General features: G+C 57.5%; 2 protein-coding genes across 3 annotated transcripts in view; one reads left to right on the forward strand and one right to left on the reverse strand.

The window, feature by feature from the left end:
- NEK6 (NIMA related kinase 6) overlaps positions 1 to 15499 on the forward strand; it is an 83266-nt gene extending 67767 nt beyond the window's left edge. Inside the window, exons 8-10 of the mRNA XM_080820439.1 lie at positions 2776 to 2870; positions 10653 to 10766; positions 13882 to 15499. Coding sequence (XP_080676565.1) covers positions 2776 to 2870; positions 10653 to 10766; positions 13882 to 13992 — 320 coding nt within the window. The 3' untranslated portion in view covers positions 13993 to 15499. The remainder of the gene's footprint in view (positions 1 to 2775; positions 2871 to 10652; positions 10767 to 13881) is intronic.
- Positions 15500 to 16525: 1026 nt separating this feature from the next.
- The window catches only part of PSMB7 (proteasome 20S subunit beta 7), a 61627-nt gene continuing 58265 nt past the window's right edge, over positions 16526 to 19887 (reverse strand). Inside the window, exons 7-9 of one of the 2 annotated variants that reach the window (XM_080820561.1) lie at positions 19849 to 19869; positions 19718 to 19774; positions 16526 to 16814 (exon numbers count right to left, since the gene is read on the reverse strand). In XM_080820561.1, coding sequence (XP_080676687.1) covers positions 16794 to 16814; positions 19718 to 19774; positions 19849 to 19869 — 99 coding nt within the window. In that variant the 3' untranslated portion in view covers positions 16526 to 16793. Of the gene's footprint in view, positions 16815 to 19717; positions 19870 to 19887 lie in introns of both variants that reach the window. The other variant, XM_080820562.1, reaches the window with a different exon arrangement.

Genomic DNA, 19887 nt, shown 5'->3' on the forward strand with positions numbered 1-19887 from the left:
TGCACGGTAGCCAATGGGGGACACTGCTGTCCCTCGCTGGGGGTGGGACCTTGACCTCCATTCATAGCATCCTGGGTTCCAGAGTCACGCACGGTGTGGGCTGAAAGCTATTTGGATCCCATGCTGTGGTTTCCGAGTAACAAGTCATTCATTTCGTACTTGCCCGTTCATTTTGCTCCCTCGTGACCAGAATATACAAGGGGCTGCTACTTGAAGGTGCAGTTTGTTTACAAAACCCCCCAAGGATTCATATGTTCACTGACAGTTCTTTTTGCTGAACAGCAGTTAGCCCGCTGATAGGATGACACATCTTTCCAACATGTATTTAAGCTGCTGTCCTTACTGGGGATTATTACCACCCAAGGGTGGTTGGTGTCCACACACAGCAACAATCAGGGAGTCCCTCTGGGGTGGTACATTAAGTAGACGGTGCGTTAGGCTGCAAGAAAATGGTATTGCAGACAGATTCATAGCTCAGTGAGGAGGTGCTTAGAAGGTGCCCCCTGTGATCTGGTCCTGGGCAGGGCACTGGGACCCTTTGGGAAACAAGGTCCTGCCCCAGGGAGCTCAAGCCCAGAGCAGGGCTTCCCTCCTCCGTTCACAGCCTCTACAAGTTCACCATAACCACTCCTCACCTGTCTCTAATGAGATGAGACACACAGGAAGATAGTAAAATTTTCAAAGAGCTAAACTTTTCAGTGGCAAGGACTGTCCTTGAGTTTGAGCTTATGAGTTTTTCCACTTATTCTGGTGTTCCGCTGTCTTCTCTTTTTAAAATAATAGTGATACCATCAAATGGTAGTTGGGGCTTTGTATTTTTAAAACACCCTTACCTGTCAGAACCAAAGTTGCCCTAAGACTTCTTTGGCCCACAGATTTCTGAAGCCTGGACCCCTGCCTTGGGGTGTTTGTTCTCCCCCAGGGTCCCGTGAATTCCATGGTGCAGGACTTCCCTCCTTCCTAGGTCAGAAGCCATGTCTCGGGCCCAGCCTCTGCCGGGCTGGACTCCGGCTCCTGACTTTAGCTGGACCAACAGCAGCCACCATCACGTTTGTGTGGGATCTGCAGGCCTGTGAAAATGCTCTGTGTAGCAGCCTTCAAGGTCTGATCTCAAAGTATCCAGGACAATCGTCCTCCAGTCAGACCACAGATCTGTTTACAAACCCAGACTCTGAGCCCCTCCTCAGCCCAGCCAAAGCAGCCCCTCTGCTGCAGTGTGCATGCCTCTGGTGACAGCGAGCTCATCCCCTCTCAGGAAAGCCTCTCCTCTCTGTATGGCTCCAGATTACTGCAGGTGTGCCCCTCTGCTTTTTAAGTGAGATGTAACATCCATACATGTCCCGTTCTTGATAAAAAAAAAAAAAAAAAAGGGGGGGTTGGGTAGCATGTGCTCTTCTGCGCCTGGCTTTCACTCAGACTCCTGTCTGTGAGTTTGATCCATTTGGGGACGTGTACCTGAGGTTCATTCTTGTTTGTTACTGTGTACTATTCCATTGTGTGAGTAGGCCACACTATCGATTTATCCATTCTTCTGTTGACTGGCATTTGTTTCCAGTTTCTGGCTATTAACAGTAAAGCCACTTTGCACATTCTTGGTCATTTCTCTTGATGGACAGAAGTGCTCATTTTTCTTGGCCATTTCCCTGGGTGCAGACTTGCCAGGTTATGGTGTCAGCGGTATTTTCAGCCATAGTAGATGCTGGGGTAGATGGTTCTCCAAGGTGGGCGTATCATTTTTTGTCCCTATCAGCAACATGCAAGGGGTCCAGTTTCTCTACACATCACTAAGCTTGGTGTATAGCAGACTTTTTAACTTTAACTATTCGGGTGGGCGGTGGTAACTGATGAGGCTTTTAATTTGCGTTGCGCTGATGACTAACGAGAAGGTCGTTTCATGTGCTTCCCAGCCACTTGGGGTATCCTCTTTTGTGAAGTGCCCTGTTAAGTGTCCTGCAAATTTGAAGGGGGTGGTGGTGGTTTGTCTTTTACTTAGTGATTTATATAAGTTTTAAAATATATTCTGCCTACGGGGTCACTGTTGGGTGTATGTATCCAGACTGTTTTCTCCCAGCCTGTGGCTTGCCTCTCAATTCTCTGAATGGTCTTATGGGGGAACTGAAGTTCCTAATTTTAATGAAGTCCCCATTTATTGGCCCTTTCGTTTATGGTCACTATCTTTTCTGTCCTTGGTTTGAAATAAGAAATCTTGGCCAACCCCAAGTCTGGACCTGCCGATCGGTGGCGGCCAAGAGCTCGCTCTCTAGAGCCCAGAGATCTGGGTGTGAACCTCAGTCCTGCCGCTTTCCTGAGCCTCCGTTTCCCCGGCGGTAAAGTGGGTGTGCCTCGCTGCTGGACTGTCGGGAACAAGAACGTGTGAACACGTGTGATGCGCTCTGGTCGGCGTTAACGGGTTGGTTTTTCCCCACTGTGGAGAGCCTTATCGGGGCTCTTCCAGGAGTCAAGCACTCGCCTGAAAGGACAGTTGGTCAATCGTGTCCCAGAGCCGGATCCCGTATCCCAGTCCCCTGGACGCTTGGCAGAAACACCTAACCCCAGCTGCCCAGCCCCCAGACTGAGTGTCAGGTCTCCAGGGGCTTTTCGTGCCCTACCCAGGGTGGAAGCCAGTCTGGCCCAGCCCTCTCGTCTGACTGAGGCGGGGGCAGGAGGAGAGGGAGCCCGAGGCCCAGTCTCCCCAATGCCCACACCTCCCCCGCCCCCTCACATCCTTCCCTGCACAGAGCGGAAGCGCCCACCCACTCCCGCCCTGTATTTCAGTGGGGACGCCTTACTACATGTCGCCGGAGAGGATCCACGAGAACGGCTACAACTTCAAGTCCGACATCTGGTCTCTGGGCTGCCTGCTGTATGAGGTGAGTGTCTGGCCCGCAGCTCTGGGCTTTCGGTAGGGTGTGCGTGGCAGGGGCCTGGCCCGGGCAGGGCTCACCCCACCAGCTCCAGGTGGGACCGCAGGGATGGGTGACGTCCATCTTCCTCTGGCGTGGGCTCCATCTGGGTCCTGGCCTTCACCCCACTCGGCCCAATATCTGCCTGATTAACCACGTGGGGCTAGAGGAGCTTGGTAGAGGCGTGGCTGGTGGCAGACCGGGGGCCGTGTCACCCTTGGGCAGCTGCAGTGAGAAACAGGGTCCCGTGTCTGCCTGGGTGACAGAGGGGGCACAGGCAGGGGGTCTGGCTGCCCCAGTTTCCCTGGTAACAAGGATGCACTCATCCACTGTCAGTCATTCACCCGTGCATCAGGCCTCATGCAGGGCCCTGGGGACAGAAGGGTCAGCTCTGGCCCGTGCTCCCAACACACTCCTCACAGAGGGCACCCACACTCTCCCAGGCTCAGCAACACAGGCCTCACTAAAGACCACTGTCCCCTCCCCTGAGCCATGAAATGGAGCCACCACATGGCAATTTCCAGATCTGGTGGCCAGTCTGGATGGAGGGATGGGAATATTTCTGAGTCTTGGCAGGCTCAGACAGGAGATGACATGAACACATTGTGACCAGCCGCCCCAGAGGTCTGGGAGCACAGGCCATCCCGAAGCCACGATGCTGTTGCAAGCCCCCAGGGGAGGGAGGGAGGCCTGAGCCCTCCAGTACCTCGGAGCTGGCGGCCACAGCCTCCAGCATCCTGGGCTGGACCACCTAGGGCTGGGCAGCTCTGGGATTCTGTCCACTTGCTGAGCTCGCCTCCCCATCTGTAAAATGGGACTAGTCCCCATCCCGCACCGCCCCCGTCCGGATAAATGAAAGAACAGACTGGAAAGGCTTTGAAAAATCCTCCAAGGAGCACGGTTTGTTTTCAGAATTGGAACCTTGATAGTTTGTCTGCTTTCCCCGGAGCGGACTTGAGCATGTGTGGGGTCTGGCTCGGAATGGATTAAGCTAAAGAGGCTTGTTATCAAGCTGACGTGGCCTGTGACTGCCAGGCCAGTGCCGCTCAAGATAGTGCCGAGGGGGCCCTCGGGGGTGTTTGGGGGTCACAGAGACTGGCTTCTTTGCTTCCTTGGGACTGTGGACTCTGGGCCTGGAGCACATGGTGCTCGGGTATGAGCTGAAGGAATAAGCTGCCCGCTGCTGGTCCGCGTAGGGCGTGCAGTGGCTCCTGTGGCCAGGGTCTTTGGCAGTCGGCCCACCTGTCCCTACGTTACTGAGTGAGACTCTGAGGTCAGAACGGATCCCTTCCCAAGGTTTAAAGTTCGCGACGTCTCTGTTGTAAGAGCAGACATTTCATTTTAAAGAACTGGCCCCGTGGTTACAGAGGAAGAAGGTGGCGTCTGTGCCTGGGACCCCCTGCCCCCGGAGGTCAGCAGCGTGTCATCTTGACCCTCACTGTCATCTTGAAGCGACTCAGTCCCTGACAGAGATGGGGCACAGACCTGCTTTCTGGGATCCCCGCAGGGCATCTGCTGTGGGAGGAATTCTTTGAATGGCCCCCGAACAGGAGCAGCCAGGCTGAGGCGGAGCCCGGCTGGTGGCCGCAGTGGGTCGGGGCGTGCGGGCCGGTTCCTGGCCCTCGGGTGGAAGAGGGCTGAGTTGCGTCTCCTTCCCCCATCTCGGTGTCTGTGCACAGCCCAGCCGGTGTGGGGTTCGGGGCTCTGGAGTGGCTGTGGGTAGGCGGTGAGCTAGGGAAGGACAGCGGGTACGGGAAGGAATCGGGAGGGAAATCAGCATCTTTGGCAACAAGAGAAAAGAGATGAAAGTCAGCACGGTCGTCAGCAAGGATGACAGGAAAGAAACCTGCGTGTAGCCGGTGTCCCACGTGCCTGCACGTCCCTAACAGCCCCAGAGGGCCGGTTTGATTTGGTTTTGCTGAGGAGGAATTCAAACCAGGTGGGCGAATTTTCAGAGTCACACAGAACCTCTGGTCCTAGGGTCTGTCACCCAAGATGAATCACGAGTTCGGGGTCTGTCCAGCCGTCTCTCCAAGTCCAGGTGAACACCGTGGCCACTGGGCCTGCAAAGGCCAGTGACAAGGCCAAGCCCAGGTCATACACCAGCCCAGCCCTCCCCAGGCTCCGTGCACCAGCTTCAGCAGCCCTGCCCCCCTGCCCAGTTCGGGGTCTGAGGAGGGGCTTCCATCCCCCACCGCCTGGGCATCGTCCACCTGCGTGTCAGTCCTCAGGGTTAGGGCCTGCTGCTCCTGGTCTCCCCAGGACCAAGCAGATGCCCTCAGTGTGGCAGGGCTCCAGGGTGTTGCGAGTCTGAATCCCAGTGTGCACGTGTGCGTGCGCGTGCAGGCAGCTAACTCGCGGCGGTACTTCAGGTGAGCACATGTGGGGTCCTGGCGTGGGCCTACTTGGGTCGGAGGGACCTGAGTTCAAAGCCCTGCTCCTCTCGCTTCCTAGAGGCCCTGGGGGGGCCAGTCAGCATCTCGCTCCAGGAGCTTCCCTGGCCGCAGTGCGCACAAAGGGAGGCTGGCTCAGAGGAGGCCCCCGGCAGTGGCAGGCAGCGGTCCACGACTCACCCTCGCTGACCCCGCACCGGCCAAGGGGCCGGCACCTGCCCCCTGCCTCTGGCGGCGAGGACCCCGCACCCGGCCACCTTCCCCTTTTTGCTCTGGCCAGCGGGAACCTGAAGTGCAGCTTGGCCTCTGCTTCCGTGGAGGACTCGGCTCTGTCCTCCCGGCCTCACGGATCTTGTCCCCGGGCCGGGGGTGGGGTGGTTCCTCTCATTTTTCCGTTCTGGGTTTGGGATTTCCGGAAGCTGCTGCCTGCCTTGGGGAACCCTGAGGGTCTCTGAACATAAACAGACACTCGGGCGAGCAGGGTGTGAGACGTGCTGTGATGGGCAGCGGTGGCCGCCTCCCGGCCAAGGGATGGCAGCTGGCTCCCCATGCTCGTGCCAAGCCTTCGGCATAGCCGCTCGCTCCCCACCCAGGCCCCGCCTGAGCCTGGGGTCCCGGGAGGCGGTCCTCGGCGTCTCGTCTCCTCTGCGGCCCCTGAACAACGTCTGACCAGGCTCCCCAGCATCAGGCCCTGGTCCAGCCGAGCTCATTAATTTGTTGGCAGCGTGTGGGGCCCTGCGGCTCGCAGCCGGAGAGGGACGTCTGGGCAGTGGGAAGTCGGGGAAATCCGTCAAATCCTTCGGGCATGGTCATCCTCGGGGGCAGTGGGCCCAGATCTCCACCCGAGGGCCCGGGGCCTCCCACAGAAGAGGGTTCGCGTGGCCCGGGGAGGATGTCAGGTAGCAGGGTCTCTGCCGCAGGCTGTCACCCCTCTCCCTGCTCCCCCAGCCCTGCGGGGAGCGGATGTTTCCCCAGCAGACGGGGAGGGAGATGCATCTGGGCCCAGGGCTCGGTAATTGGGAGGAAGCCTCCCGCAGACACGGCTGGCGCTCCCGCTCCCCAGCCTGTGGCGTGTTCCAGGAGCGCCAGCCTGCAGAGCCGTGGCGGGGACTCCCCACCCGCACACCCGCTCCAGGCCCTGTCTGCAGATTCAGCGTGGCCCAGGGGGAGGCCTCCTGAGCCAGGGTGGCCTGAAGGGACGGAGCACGGCCCTGGCCTTCCCCGACCCCAGCCTGGGCCGGAAGTCTCGGAAGCCCCCTGTGTTGGTTTTCTCTGGCTGCTGTAACAGATTATCACAAAGCTGATGGCATCATACAACTTATAAAATTACTCATTTGCCGTTCTGAGGGCCAGAAGTCCAAAAGCCACTTCAGTGGACAAAAGGCGAGGTACTGGTGGGGCCGGTTCCTTCCGCAGATTCTACAGAGAATCTGCTTCCTTGTCTCTTCCATGGAAAATGGGGAGATTACCTATACTCCTTGGTTCGTGACCCCCTCTTCGTCCCCCTCTGGCAACTCACCTTCTCGTCCTCCCCCTTACGAGGACGTTTGTGATTACATGTAAGACCCACGTGGAGCACCCAGATCCTTGCCCACCTGGGGTCCTTGAATGGATCACCCCTGCTGAATCCCTTTTGCCATCGAAGGTAACAGGTTCACAGGCGTCCGGGTTGAAGACCATTGTACTCCCTGTCGCCTGGGCAGCCAGGTGTCCGCTGAGGACCCCCTGAGCTCCCCTGAAGGTTCTGATGTTGACCCCAGGCTGGAGAGGAGCTGCCACGGAGCGCTTCGTCTGGCTCGTCCTCCCCCGGCGTGGGGGCCCGCTGGGACCCGTCTCAAAGAGGTCAGCCTGAAGAGGAACAGGCCTGACGGCTCAGCAGCGGGGAACAGCACTGCCCTAGACCTTGGGGTGAATCACGAGAGTCCCTCGAGGCCATAAGGGAGGAAATGGGCTCAGGGAGAGGCGCCCCAGGGTCACACAGCCAGGAAGTGGCCAAGATGGGCACTGGTCCCCAGGCCGCCTGTCAGAGCCCACCCCGTGGACAGGAGCCAGGCCCCGGCCAGAAGCAGGGCTGGACGCGCGGGCCTTCCAAGCCGGGGCCAGCGAGTCCTTCTCCCCAGCGAGTCCACTCGGGGGTAGGCGCGACTGCGTGGAGAAGGGGCCCGTGGGCCTTGGCCCAGAGCCCCTGCGAAAGGAAGGCCAGGCTGTGAGGAGCCCCAGGTGACAGCAGCAGGAGCCCCCAGCAGAGATGCCGGAGCTTTGGCGCCCCAGGGCTTTGTTTTCCTTCCCCAGCACGCCCCGTGGAGGCGCCGGCCCACAGCGCGGGCTCCGCAGCGCACGCGTACACGCGAGCTCAGCTCCGGGTACGGAGCTGACGGAATTGGCTGGGCCAGTGCCGGCCCCAGGACCCTCGGCAGGGGACCTTCTCACGGCAGCCTTGGGACTGAGAGCCGGCAAGAAAGCTGCGGGGAAGCCAGACTGAGGACCAGCTGCCCCCAGGACAGAGCCCTGTTTGGAATTCTTGCTGGACCCAGAGAGGAGTCTGGGTGTCCTTTGACTCGAGAGGGAACAGGGCTGTGGACCACGGGGTGATGGGCGTCTGTCATTCCGGAATGTGCTCGGGAGATACTAGGTGACAAGATGGGTGTCCTGACAGGGCGGGAGTCCAAGGCATTTGCTGTCATCTCTGAAGTCAGAGTCCCCTTCTCCCTCTGACATCTCAGATCACGCACCAGTGTGTCTGAGCCCCGCTGGCAGGGGGCGAGCGACCACACTCTCCCACGTGCCTGGCTGTGTGTCATCCCGATCACGCCAGAGAGGACAAGTTGCGCATCTGAGGAGCAGCGCTGAGAGCCACGGCTCTCGGTGTTCTGACGCGGCCACCAGGATCGGCCTGAACGGCGGGGCCACCGCCCCGTCCACCAGGCGGCGAGGGGGTGAGGGGGGCCTACCAGGATCTCCTCATTCGGGATAATCGTTCTAATCCCAGCACCTCGAGCAGGCCCAGAGGTTCCTTCACAGCCCGGCGCCCTGATCCGGGTGGAAGGTGCGTGGCCGGCAGCGGGCGCGACGCTGCTGTCACTAGACGCTGACTTCGTGGATGGAGAAGCCGCCGTCTCGGCCTCCCGCGGTGGAGCCCTCTGCTGCCCCGTTCAGGACGGCATGGGAGCGTCCGGCAAGGGAGGAGGAACGCTCTGAAGGGGCTTGCGCCCCCCCCCCAGTTTTGGGGGCCCTTTGGGGATCCTCGCCAGCAAGGTCTGTGCACATCCCCACAGCTTGTTGAAAGGATTAGCCAGTCTCCCTCCCAGGTCCGACACACGGGAAACCAGGGCCGGTGTTAGGGCACCAACGTTTTTAAATGTTCTTTCTACTCTGAACAGAAACACTTTCCAGGAAAATCCATCTTAATCATCCAGCCACGACTCGGAGGGCACCCAGCTCACCCCGAGTGACCGCCCTCGAGCCTCAGCTGCTCTCTGCCGTGGCAACAGATGTCCTTTTGAAACTGCCCAATTAGCCCTTCGCACCGAGGCTCTCATTTCAGCTGCTGGAACCACATCACCCAAGCGGTGCCATTTTGCACACTCGGCAGTAGGCCGGGCTCCCCGTCAGGCTGGCGGGGCCCGCGATGGGCAGGGCCGCCACATGCCCTTCCCGGCCCAGGGGTCCCTCACTGCAGCTTACCTGCAAGGGGGGGTTCCACAGCCCTCCTCCAGGGGCTCGGAGCCCCTGGTCACGGGCAGAGAGGTGAGGATGGCCCCGAAACCACCCCCCCCACCGCCGAAATCACTCGGCATGGCCCTGGCACCTGGGCCCACAGGTGCTTCCCCACAGGTGCGGACCCCTGGGCCTGGGTCAGAGGAAACCACAGTCTCCAGGCCGCACTGTGCTGCCTCCTCAGAGGCCTTTTGTAAACCCAAGAACGTCGCCTGGGCTCGGAAGCCCCTTGGGCCCTCCTGAAGGAGGCCAGCCCTGCTCTCGGGGCCACCAGACGAGCCCATGGGGGTGAGCAGAGGATGAGGGCAGACCGGGACACTAAAGCTCGCTGGGCACCTGCACACCCAACACCCACGGCCTTCTCCCCGCCCTGCGCTGGGGCTCGCTGGCCGGCCCTCGGGGCCTGAGGCCAAGTGAGGATCCCTCAGAGGGCCGGGGAGCCCCTGGCCGAGGAGTCTGCACAGAGTGGCCTTGGCAGCCCGGCTCCCCAGCGGACAGGCAGGCACAAAGACCCGACGGCACTTCATTAGCAGGAGGCGTTGAGCGTCTTCTGGCGGCCGGCAGCAGTGAGCCGGAGTGACGAGAAGCACTTGAATCCCATTACGGGTTCATCAGCGGGGGGGCCGCCGGGCACTGTGCCTGGCGCAGCTGCCCTGAGCTCCCGCGAACCCCGAGTAGTGCCGTGAGGGACGGGGTGGGGAATCCAGATACCCTCCAGAAAGGGGAAGCCTGGTAGCTCCCCGAGTGGGGGAGACCCCACTGGGCCACCATCACAGTCCTCTCGCTTCCCAGTGCCCCAGGGTGGAGCCGGTGTCCCCGGCCTCATTGGGCTGGGGACACCCGTGCCGGCCGAGCCTGCCCGGAGCCCTGCAGGTGGAGCCTTTCCCATTGTGCAGACTAAGAAGCGCGAGGCCAGACACCCAGCAAGAGTGAAGAGCTGGGGTTCAGGCAGGCTGCGGCCGGCTGCGGAGCCAGGCATTTGCTGCCTCTCCACCCCGGAGCTTCTGCGATGCATGGGGTCCCAGGCCCCCGCATCCAGGGCTGCCGGCTTCTGCAGAGAGTACCAGCCACTGCCCCGAACTCCTGGCCCTCAGCCTAGTGAAAACACCAGAATGAAAACCAAAAATGAAAGGCCTCATCTCCTCCCCACCCCCAAAATGCTAGTCCTTGGGTAATTTCCTCAGTGCGTTACTTAGACCTCCTCCCATGGATGTCTTCGGAATGGAACAATGCACCAGAGAGAGCCTGCTGGGTGCAGGCACGAATCCCAGCGAGCAGGGCCTGTTTCCCCATCTGCCGTGTGCATGCGACCAGAATCAGTCCCGGAGAGCGGCGGCGTGAGGCGGGCCCTGTGCCTGCACGCGGCTGGCCCTCCGTATTCAGCTCCCCCTTCCTTGTTGCCTTTAAAGTTTTGCCACTGAAGCCTCATGCCACTGAATTTGCTTGTATGACAAGGTTCAGTTCAGTTCAAACTGCTGCTGTGTTGCATCGCAGCTCCCTCAGGGTTTTTAGGAGATCCTTCTGGACAGTCTCCATCAGGACCAGAGGAGGACTGCACCCCATCTGGAGTGGTCCCTTTTGCCCCTGGACCTCAAGGCTGCAAACTCACTTTTCTTGCCCCCCCCCCTTCCCCCCGCAGATGGCAGCTCTCCAGAGCCCCTTCTATGGAGATAAAATGAACCTCTTCTCCCTCTGCCAGAAGATCGAGCAGTGTGACTACCCGCCTCTCCCTGGAGAACATTACTCGGAGAAGGTGAGTTTGCTGCCACCAGGCCTGGGAAGCTTTATGGCCAGCAGTGGCCCGAGAGGAGAGCCATTTCCAAAATGCCACGGCTGTGGGTGTGAACTTGGGTTTTCTTAACTGGGTGAAAAGGGAAGATTTCTGGGAAAGTGCCCCAGGGCGGGGCTATGGGGGAAAAGTGAATTAATTTTACTAAAGAGGTTTCAGGGACACCAGTGTGGGCCCCCACAGCAGTACGTGGCCCAGAAACCAGCAGGAGCTGGCCGGGGAGGCCCCGTTGGCACACTTCTGCCCATTTGGCTCCCACGCCGGTGCTTGAGTACGAGGCTGGCCGCTGCAGGCCCCAGAGACAGGCTCCGTGCCGTGTGGGACAACAGGCACCAGACGCGGAGGCGGGAGGTGGCAGGACCTCGGGTGCCCCATCCCCCGCGCTGGCTGCCACTCCGTTCCCATGACAGGAAACCACGGCAAACAGACTGGTCTCCTTGGGCTCTTATTTGCAGCGTTTTACTCTGGGTGCGAGGGCTCTGGACATTGGGTCCGTGCCAGGTCCCAGCTGCGTGTGCCTATCCCCTCCCTCGGTGCCATCTTCTGGAAAACAGGGCTAATATTTCACCCCTGCGAGTGAGATGTGCGGATGAAACGACAGGTTTACAACACAGCGTGGCTAAGGGGGTGGCCCCTCTTCCTTGTTCCTGGGCGAGTCACTGAACTCTTCGGAGCCTTGGTCTCCTCGTCTCTAACACGGGGATAACCCTAGAGGCGGCCTCCCGGGGTCAGTGTAAGGATTCAGTAATGCATGGGATGTGCTCAGCTTAGCACCAGGCTCACATTGACCCCAGTGCCACCAAAAGGAGCCACCAGCTGTAATAAAGGGCCTGGCTCTGGGTAAACGCTGTGCCAACTCTCCATGCTCCTTCTGTCCAGGGCCACACGAGCGGGGGTGGGGGGGACTCCGAGACCTCCCTGGGCCCTCCCTGCGGACCACAGGCTGTTGTGGCAGGACGGCAGCTCACATTTATGACTTACCGTGGGGTCCTCCCCACCTCCTATTTTACTGAGGAAACTGAGACACGGATAGATTAACGTAACCTGCCCAAGGTCACGTAACTCACAAGTGGTGAAGGCGGGATTGGAACCCAGAGATCCTGCACGCAGCCACTGTGCCGTCCTGTTTCTTGATGCCACACCTCTTTCGGGAGCCAGTGGTCCGGCTGGGCTGAGGTGTCACCTGTGCAGCTTGCTGCCGTCCCAATCCTGAAGGTTCGGAAGGCTCTGGAAGGAGCAACCGTCGTGCACCAGGGGCGTGGGCTGCAGAGACCAGGTGTCCCAGCGTGCCCTCATGCTGTGTCCAGGCAGTCCCCAAAAGGGTCATCAGCCACCCCTCTCGGCAGTCTCCACACTTAACACCACGCTCACTGGCTTCGCGGACTCCCGGGGGACGGACGAGGGGGAGGGTCGGGAGGACGCGCTCCTGGAGGGTCGTCTGGTGCCCTCTCTGTTGTGGTTCTAGCCTCAGCGGCTTAACAGAGTTCTTCTGCGTCTCCGTGAAGGAAGTACTTAAGTCCTGGACTGAGAGTTGGCAGGAAAGGTCCAGTTAAGAGATTTCCTAACCAAGTTCATAGTTGCATTTGGTTTTTCTTTTCTCACCTTTTAAAATTTGAAAATCTGTGTTATTTAGAAGAAGCTTAGACTTGGACCTTGGAGCAAATCAAAACTTCTCCGTGGCCCTTTCCCACCTATACATGGGAACCGTAATCTCTGCCTTGTAGACAGAAGTTGAAATGAAATAAAACCGCATAAAGTCCTCCGCCCCCTTTTCCCAAGTCAGTCACTCCGACCCGTTCAGCATTTCTAGGCTGGGTGTTAGGAAGTGAGAGGGGCTTCTCCGCACTGGAGTTGCTCAGCACACCTCACTTTTGAAGTTCACGTCACCTCTTAGGGGCATAAGACACATTATTGTTGTTTCTCAAGTTTTCAAACAGGCTCTCACTGCCAACTGCGTGGTCTCCTCGCTGCGTAATTGGGAGTCACAATGACTTTACCTTCCTCCGTTTTCATTGGGTACGTGAACTTGTCAGGGGCCACTACTGCTGCCTTCCCCTGAATACTGTGAGATTCCACAAGATTCCTAAATGGACTGTCCCGTCACACGCAACCTCCGAGTCCAGGAGTGTTCAGGCCGCCCACGGGCTCAGCCCCGGCTTCCAGGCCAGGGGTTTCCCGGTGTTCATGAAGCAGCAGAATCCCAAAAAGGCGGCACGCAGGTTGCAGGGAAGCTCACAGTGCCCGCCCGACCCGGGGAAAGCTTGTTTGCAGCCTGAAACACCTCGGGTGTGAAACGTGGGAGCACGTCCAGTAGCCCCAGGGCCCCCGCCTGACCCCTCCAGCCTCCGCAGACTCCCCGAGCGCGGCCACCAAGTCCACAGGAGCCCTCTTATTCAGGAGCAGCCCAGCCCTCTCTCTGCTGCAGCCCCCCAACCCCGCAGGGCCAGCCGGCCCCTCCAGCACCAGGTATTTAAATGAAAAAATTGCAGTGAGCCCAGTGATGCAAGTTAAGATGTAGGCTTTTTAAGGTCATTATTTTAATTACCATTAAAATAATTGGCACTCTGGCTATCAGAAGAACCGGGGCGATCAGAGGCTCAAGGCGCCCCTCCCCCACCCCGAGGCAGGCGCAGCCTTCAGTGTCTGTATAATTAAAAGCTCCGTCTTTCATGAGCACAATAAAGAGGCCAGGGGGTGGGCAGACTGCAGCCCTGCTGCATGTTAATGCATTTATTATGATCAATAAGCCCTTGCCTTGAGTTCTGTCCTCTGGTTTGGGTGTCGGCATGACTGACAGCAGACACACACATACACACACACACCCCCACACACACACAGCAGTGTGGGCAGTTGGAAGTTCACAATTGTTTGGACGGAGCCACTCACAGGGTCTCAAAGTGTGGCCTTGGGGCCAGACAGGCCTAGCACTGGTGCTGGCTCCCCTCGGTGGCCGTGGCGGGCCCCCGTCTTCGCTCACCCATGTGCCAGGCGTCCCCTCCGGTAGGATGGCGGAGTCCCTGCAGGCGGGGTGCGGGCACAGAGCCTCCCGAGGGATAACACGCCATCCTCTCCCTTGCAGTTACGGGAACTGGTCAGCATGTGCATCTACCCCGACCCCAACCAGAGACCCGACATCGGCTACGTGCACCAGGTTGCCAAGCAGATGCACGTGTGGACCTCCAGCACCTGAACGCGGACGCAGCGCGCCGTCTCAGAGCCGCTCCACTCTGCCTCACCTGAGTCTTCTCTCCGAAGTGGCCGCCTGGTAGCCTAGATCAACTAAGACCAGAGGGTTCGGCGGGTTCCCCAGAGGGGGCCGGGCTTCACAGCAGAAGCTGAGTGCAGAGCAGCTGGGGGAGGGGCACTGGTCACAGGGTCACTGGTGGTCACATTCGAAAGTCCTTTCTTTAAACTGTGGACAGTCTCAGCTGGCTTGTTACCAAGGGTGGGTGGTTCGGCGAGCCACCGGCGCACCCCTTGCATCTGGATTGTAATGTGAATCTCTAGGATAATTCCTTCAGTGACCCGTCAAGGTTTGTAAGAACAGGAGAATTGCAGGAGACTGTGTGATTTGTAGTGAGCCTTTCAAAATGGTTAGTAGCAAGTTCAGTTTAGCTCTTAGAATCTTTTCAAAAAAATCAAGCTGTGTGCTTGCTCTGTTGTAAAAGGATAAAATGGAAATAATTTTTTAAAGTAGAGTGGAGATTTTCCAAATATTTTTTATCCACATTTGTAACTTGATGAATGACGATGAGGAGAACCCAGCATCTGGCACAGAGTCTCAGAAGGCACCTGGTCTCACGAGCGCCACGGGTGTGTTCTGTGCGGCCTGGCCCAGCCCTCCTCTCCTGATCACCTGCTCCATCCCGGGCACCTCGGGCACTTCCGCCATCGCCCCCTGGAAGGCCGGCAGTTCATTTACCAGTGTTAAGGGTCTGTTCTCCTCTGTGGGAAGGAAGCTCGGGATACAAAAAATAGAAATATAAACCATGCCCTCAGGCTGTATTCTGTACAAGTTCTGGTTCTGCAACTGCCTACCATGACCCTGGGCACCTCTCTTAGCCTCTCTGAGCCTTAGTTTCCTCATCTGTAAAATGGGACTAGTAGTGTCTACCTTCAGCCTTGCTGTCAGAATTGGAAATAAAATAGGCAAGTTACCTAGCATTTTTGTAGATGATCCAAAAACGGTAGCCACTCACCCGCCCTTTCGCAAAACTGAAGTCCATGGACCATGTAAGTCAAGAATTAACGTACAACTAACTGTATGATGCGTAGGAAACCAGAACTATGTTCATTTATTTCTTGTTCCCAAATAGGATTAACTGTGAAGACTAATTTATAAATGTGAACTTAGGGAAAACTCAAGCTCTGAAGGAAATAGTTTGAATTTTGCTTTTCTACTCAAGTTAATCCTCATATGGTCTAAGTTGTCACCCATCTACCTGGTGACAGTTCAGCCTCCAGATAGAGACGTGCCCGCCCACTCAGCGTCCTGGTCAGGTGCTCTGACTGCAACCGACTTGCTGACCAGGGGCCCAGGTCTCCCTGGGGATAAAGGACTTGGGCTGGGCCGCTGCTCTGTTTCCACGTGTGAACTCTGTTCTACTGTAACCCTGCCGGGTTTGGGACATTTTCTTCAGATGCAACCTTTGCTTTGTACTTGTTCTCCATGTTTGAAATAAAATGGGGTAAGTGGGGTCACTTCTGCGAGTGAGTACAAGTCACAGATAACTTAAAAACAGCCTCATGTTACAGCACAATTTCCCCAGACGCCTTTAAAAACAGAATTTCTCAGGCCCCAGACATTCTGAGTAATCTTGGAATTTTTTTAAGCTCCCCAGATAATTTTGATCATCATCAGCCAAGACACTGCTCTAAATAATTCCATTGTTCTCCCTACCCTACTCCTCGCAGTTTTAACAAGGGAGGCTGCCCCAAGAATGGGTTCGTTCTGGAAGACCATGGTGCTGGGACTCTCCCGTGTACCCCAGCCACGCTATCTCTGGGGGAGAGTCAAGGCCCGATCTACTGCCTAGCACTTGCCACTAAAAGTTTTTCTGATTCCACAGAGTTTTTTGCACATATTCTGCTTATGGCTCTCAGAGCCTCTACTGTGTCACCCGTGGCAGAATCAGCCGCAGACGCGGATAACTTGCTTTCTGTACACCATCCTACATTCAACACCATGAGAACAACTCTGCCCACCAGGACCCTCTGGAGGCATGAAATTTCAACCATTCACCAGGCCTGAGGGCCTGTGAGATGATGGTACCCTAATTATTACAAACAGCAAGCCCCAGAGCATTCCACTGACTTCTGTGAAAGTGGCCGACGAGCAGCGGACCCAGTTTTATGCAGCTATGGTGAAGCCAACTGTCCACCTACCTGCTTTTTCTTGGTACTTATAACTGATGTCTCTACTTTTTTCCTACTTGGCTGCTGATTTAAAAGGCTGTGCTGCCCTCACTCTCAAAAAAGCAATACAAAACAAGAGAAGCTGGGACCACCCCGAACAAAGAGGGTAAGTTCACACAAGGATGGGCAGAAAGGTTCATCTGACTTCCACGACAGAGGAGGCCTCGCCTGCTTTTGGGAGGAAGGTCCCGTTGCTCTTAGACCTGTGTGAACACAGATGGGCACTGGGGAAGGCAGGCATATCCTGAAAGGGGGGGGGCAGGTTGATGAGCTTTAGTGACTAAAAAACCACACAACCTCCAGACCTCAGCCATTCCATCCGGTTTTCATTTTTTATTGGGTCTCATTCAGCAGACACTGTGCCAAATGAAGGTCTTACAAGGGAGCCTCCACTGCCCCCCACCCCACCCCCCCCGTAGAGCACAGATCAGCCCATCAGGGTGATTCCTGTGCTGCTCAAAGCCCAGGTTCTCCTTGGACACCATTCAGGAAGTGTCCATTGTTTGAACTGTCTCTTCCAGCACCTCGATTTCCAGGCTGGTGACTTTTTCAGTGAGGACCGCAGTTGTCCCTTTCTCACACCTGTACCGGCCAAACCTAGTGGGACAGAAACAAAAGCACAGTTAGGATCCCCTCAAGGAGCCCAACAGAGGCCTGCAGAGAGGGACAAGTACTCAGGCAAAGCAGCAAGCAGGACTGGACTCAGAGCCTGGCTCTCCTGATTCCCAGCTCTGTAACCCTGGGCGGAGGGGTACTCAACTGCCCCAAGGCTCGCTCTCCCCGGTGCTCCAGGGCTACAAAATAGGGGTGCCTAGTAGATGGGTGCCCCAAAAGCGCTGAGAGAGAGCACCTGGCACTTAGTGGGCCCTCACATTTCCCTCTCCACCTCACCGTCCCCAAAAGATGCTGGAAAGCACCCGCTCATTTGCCTTTGAGCTTCAACTCCCCAAAAGCACCCTTCAGGATCAGCAGGAAGTGGGTCCTTTTGTTAGGCTGTCATCACCCTTCTCTTGTGTAGAAACAAGGATGACCTAATTGTTACCTTAAACACTAAAAACATGTGGAAGCGAGAACAGTATAAAAATGACCCGCAGGCAGACTCTGGACTTGTCCCTCTAGACCACACTCCTGAGCCTCGAGAAGGGTTAGCTGTTCCCTGCGGCAGCGCGGCGGGTCACCACCACATCATGCCCCACACCTTCTCTCGGGGTGACTCTCGACAGCGGTTTCTCCGAGCACAGGCAGTCGGTAAGAGCCACATCTGAGCTGCTAATTCTCACATTGGGGCCAGGAATTACAGTATCGTCAAACAGCAGTACAAATCCAACTGTTCCTCTGGTCTTTCCCCAGCTGGGACATTATTTCTGTCAATCTGGCGCGGACTAACAGAAGGCTGCTGGCTATGCCGTGACCACGTGCTCCTTGAAAATCATCCCCTCAAATGGGCACTGGTGCTCAAACAGGGAGCAGGAAGCAGGAAAAAGCGGATGTCAGAGCTCTGCAGAAACCCAGGAGCTCGTGGAGCTCGTGCAGCAGGCGGCTGGCCTCATTTCTGCCCCGCCCTCGGGCTCCACCACACTCTCTTCCAAGGATGGAGCGGCAGCACCTTCTCGGAGAGGTGCCCCGCCCCTCCCCTGCCGGCGTGAAGATGCAGCTCCTTCCCCCCCCCCCCAATGGACCCCCGCAGCCTGTGGTCTTGGAGCCAGAGCCCCCTGTGGCTCGTGTGTGCCTGACTCCTCTGAACCACCATGTCCGTGGGAGGCTCCGACACACGAGAGCCTCCTCACCACCCCGGGGCACGGGCGCCTGGCGTCGGCAGGCACAGAGGGCCTCTCCCAGGCAGGGCTGCAGCAGGCTGGCAGCAGAGCAGCCAAGAGGAAGGCGCAGGGCTGGGTCCACAACTGCCCAGGCCAAATCTCTGCCCCCCAACCCCACCCCCTGACTGCCCACTCTGCGAAAGGCTCCGCTACCCCAGGCGGCGCCCACCAGCCAGCCACTGGCAGGAAAGAGGGCGGCGAGATTCCGGAGTGCAGCGCTGCCATGGGGCCCGGGCCCTGAGCAGCAAGTGGCTCCGTCCAGAGGGCAGGGGGCGCACACCTGCCACGGGTTGAGCCCCTCCGTACCACCTCACTGAATCTTTACAACTAGCCAAGGGGGTCATTTTGTGTCTGTTCTTGTGGGTTTACTCGCACACTGTGAGTGACAATGTCCTGAAGAATTAAGATGTGCCACTGCTGAGCACAGGTTCCTTGTGCTACACAAATACTCCTTTCAGAGGCTCAAACGTGGCTTCCAGATTCCTCACCCAGGACACTGTTCTGTCCGGATGGAGTGTAACCATGTCGCCCTGCCTGAACTCTCAGTTCCTGCAGCATCTTGCATATAATGGGAGACCCAAGCCGTCAGGGAGCTTGGCAAAGCCTGCTCCCCCAGCACAGCCCCAGGCCTGGAAGGTGGTTTCCTTTCCAGCTCAAACGCCAGGTACTCCACGGGTCATTCACCTAGCTAGCTCCGTCATTTCCAAGACTAGGAGACTGACGGGCCCAAAGTCACCGTGCCAGGCAATGACCTCTTCCCAGCCCCTGAGCCAGAACTCTTTGCTACTGAGCTACCGCAGCCTGCTGCGAGCACACTGAGTTCCCACAGTGCTGAGCGCAGTGCTGGTTCTCAATGTTCTACTCCTTCCTTGGAACTACCCCCGACTTGGAATTCATGTACACGTAGTGGGAGTTAAGGCGACGTGCCTGCTACGCTCTGGCCTCGCTACAGGGCTGCCGGGAAGTGGTCGAGTCTGTGAAGGCCGCAGTGCTCAGGAGCCCCATCTTGAGCTGTCAGGCCGGCGGAAGAGGTCAGGAGCCAGAGCATGGCCAAACAGCTGGACAACAATGCGAGACTGCAGATGAGACCAGTCACGACGGCTGGAAACCTTCCAGTTCTAGTCAGCAAACCGGCTGGAAACCTGTCCCCCACTCTGAGCCTGGGCCGAGCCACAGAGACACAAGCCTGCTGGGCACAGGCCCCGGGTGGACCGCCTCGGCTCCCTGGAGAGCAGGAGGCACTGGGGAGCTCCCCAGGCTAACTTGCAAGACTCCTAACCCATGGTTTATAACTGCTTACGACTCCTCCGCCACTGAGAAAAGCTGTGGGCTGGTTTCCCTGAAAAGTGCTTCTCGTGGAATTTCATACAGGAATTCAGGGGATCCTTTAAGAAACTAGAGAAAGAACAGCAAGTGATTCGAACCTCTCCCGGCAAACCCCCAGGCTAGGACTCTCTACTGGGCCCTGCTCTACCTCTCCCACCAACATTTTACAAGTTAAACCACCCTTCTATACCTGCCAGCTACCCAAATCATAAAGCAAATAAGGACTCAAAGGTCTGTGTGGCAGGCTGGCTTGGGGACACTGGAGTTACTAATCAAGAAAACCCTAAGTGCCATGGAGAGATCACGAGTAGCCACGGGAGTCGGGGGACACAGGCAGAATTCCATCTCTCCACTTACCTGGTCCCCTTCTTGTTGGGCACAGAGTACGGGCGCAGGAAGTCCAGCTTGCTCTTGCTGATAACACAGAGATCAATGTTACTTCCAGACCCCAGGTCGTTGAAGATGCCCGCTGCAATGGCTTCACTCACCAGCTTCTTGGCGTCCTCCTCCTGAGCAAGAGAATGGCA

This window comes from Martes martes, assembly GCF_963455335.1.
Source record: "Martes martes genome assembly, chromosome: 12".
Lineage (NCBI taxonomy): Eukaryota > Metazoa > Chordata > Mammalia > Carnivora > Mustelidae > Martes > Martes martes.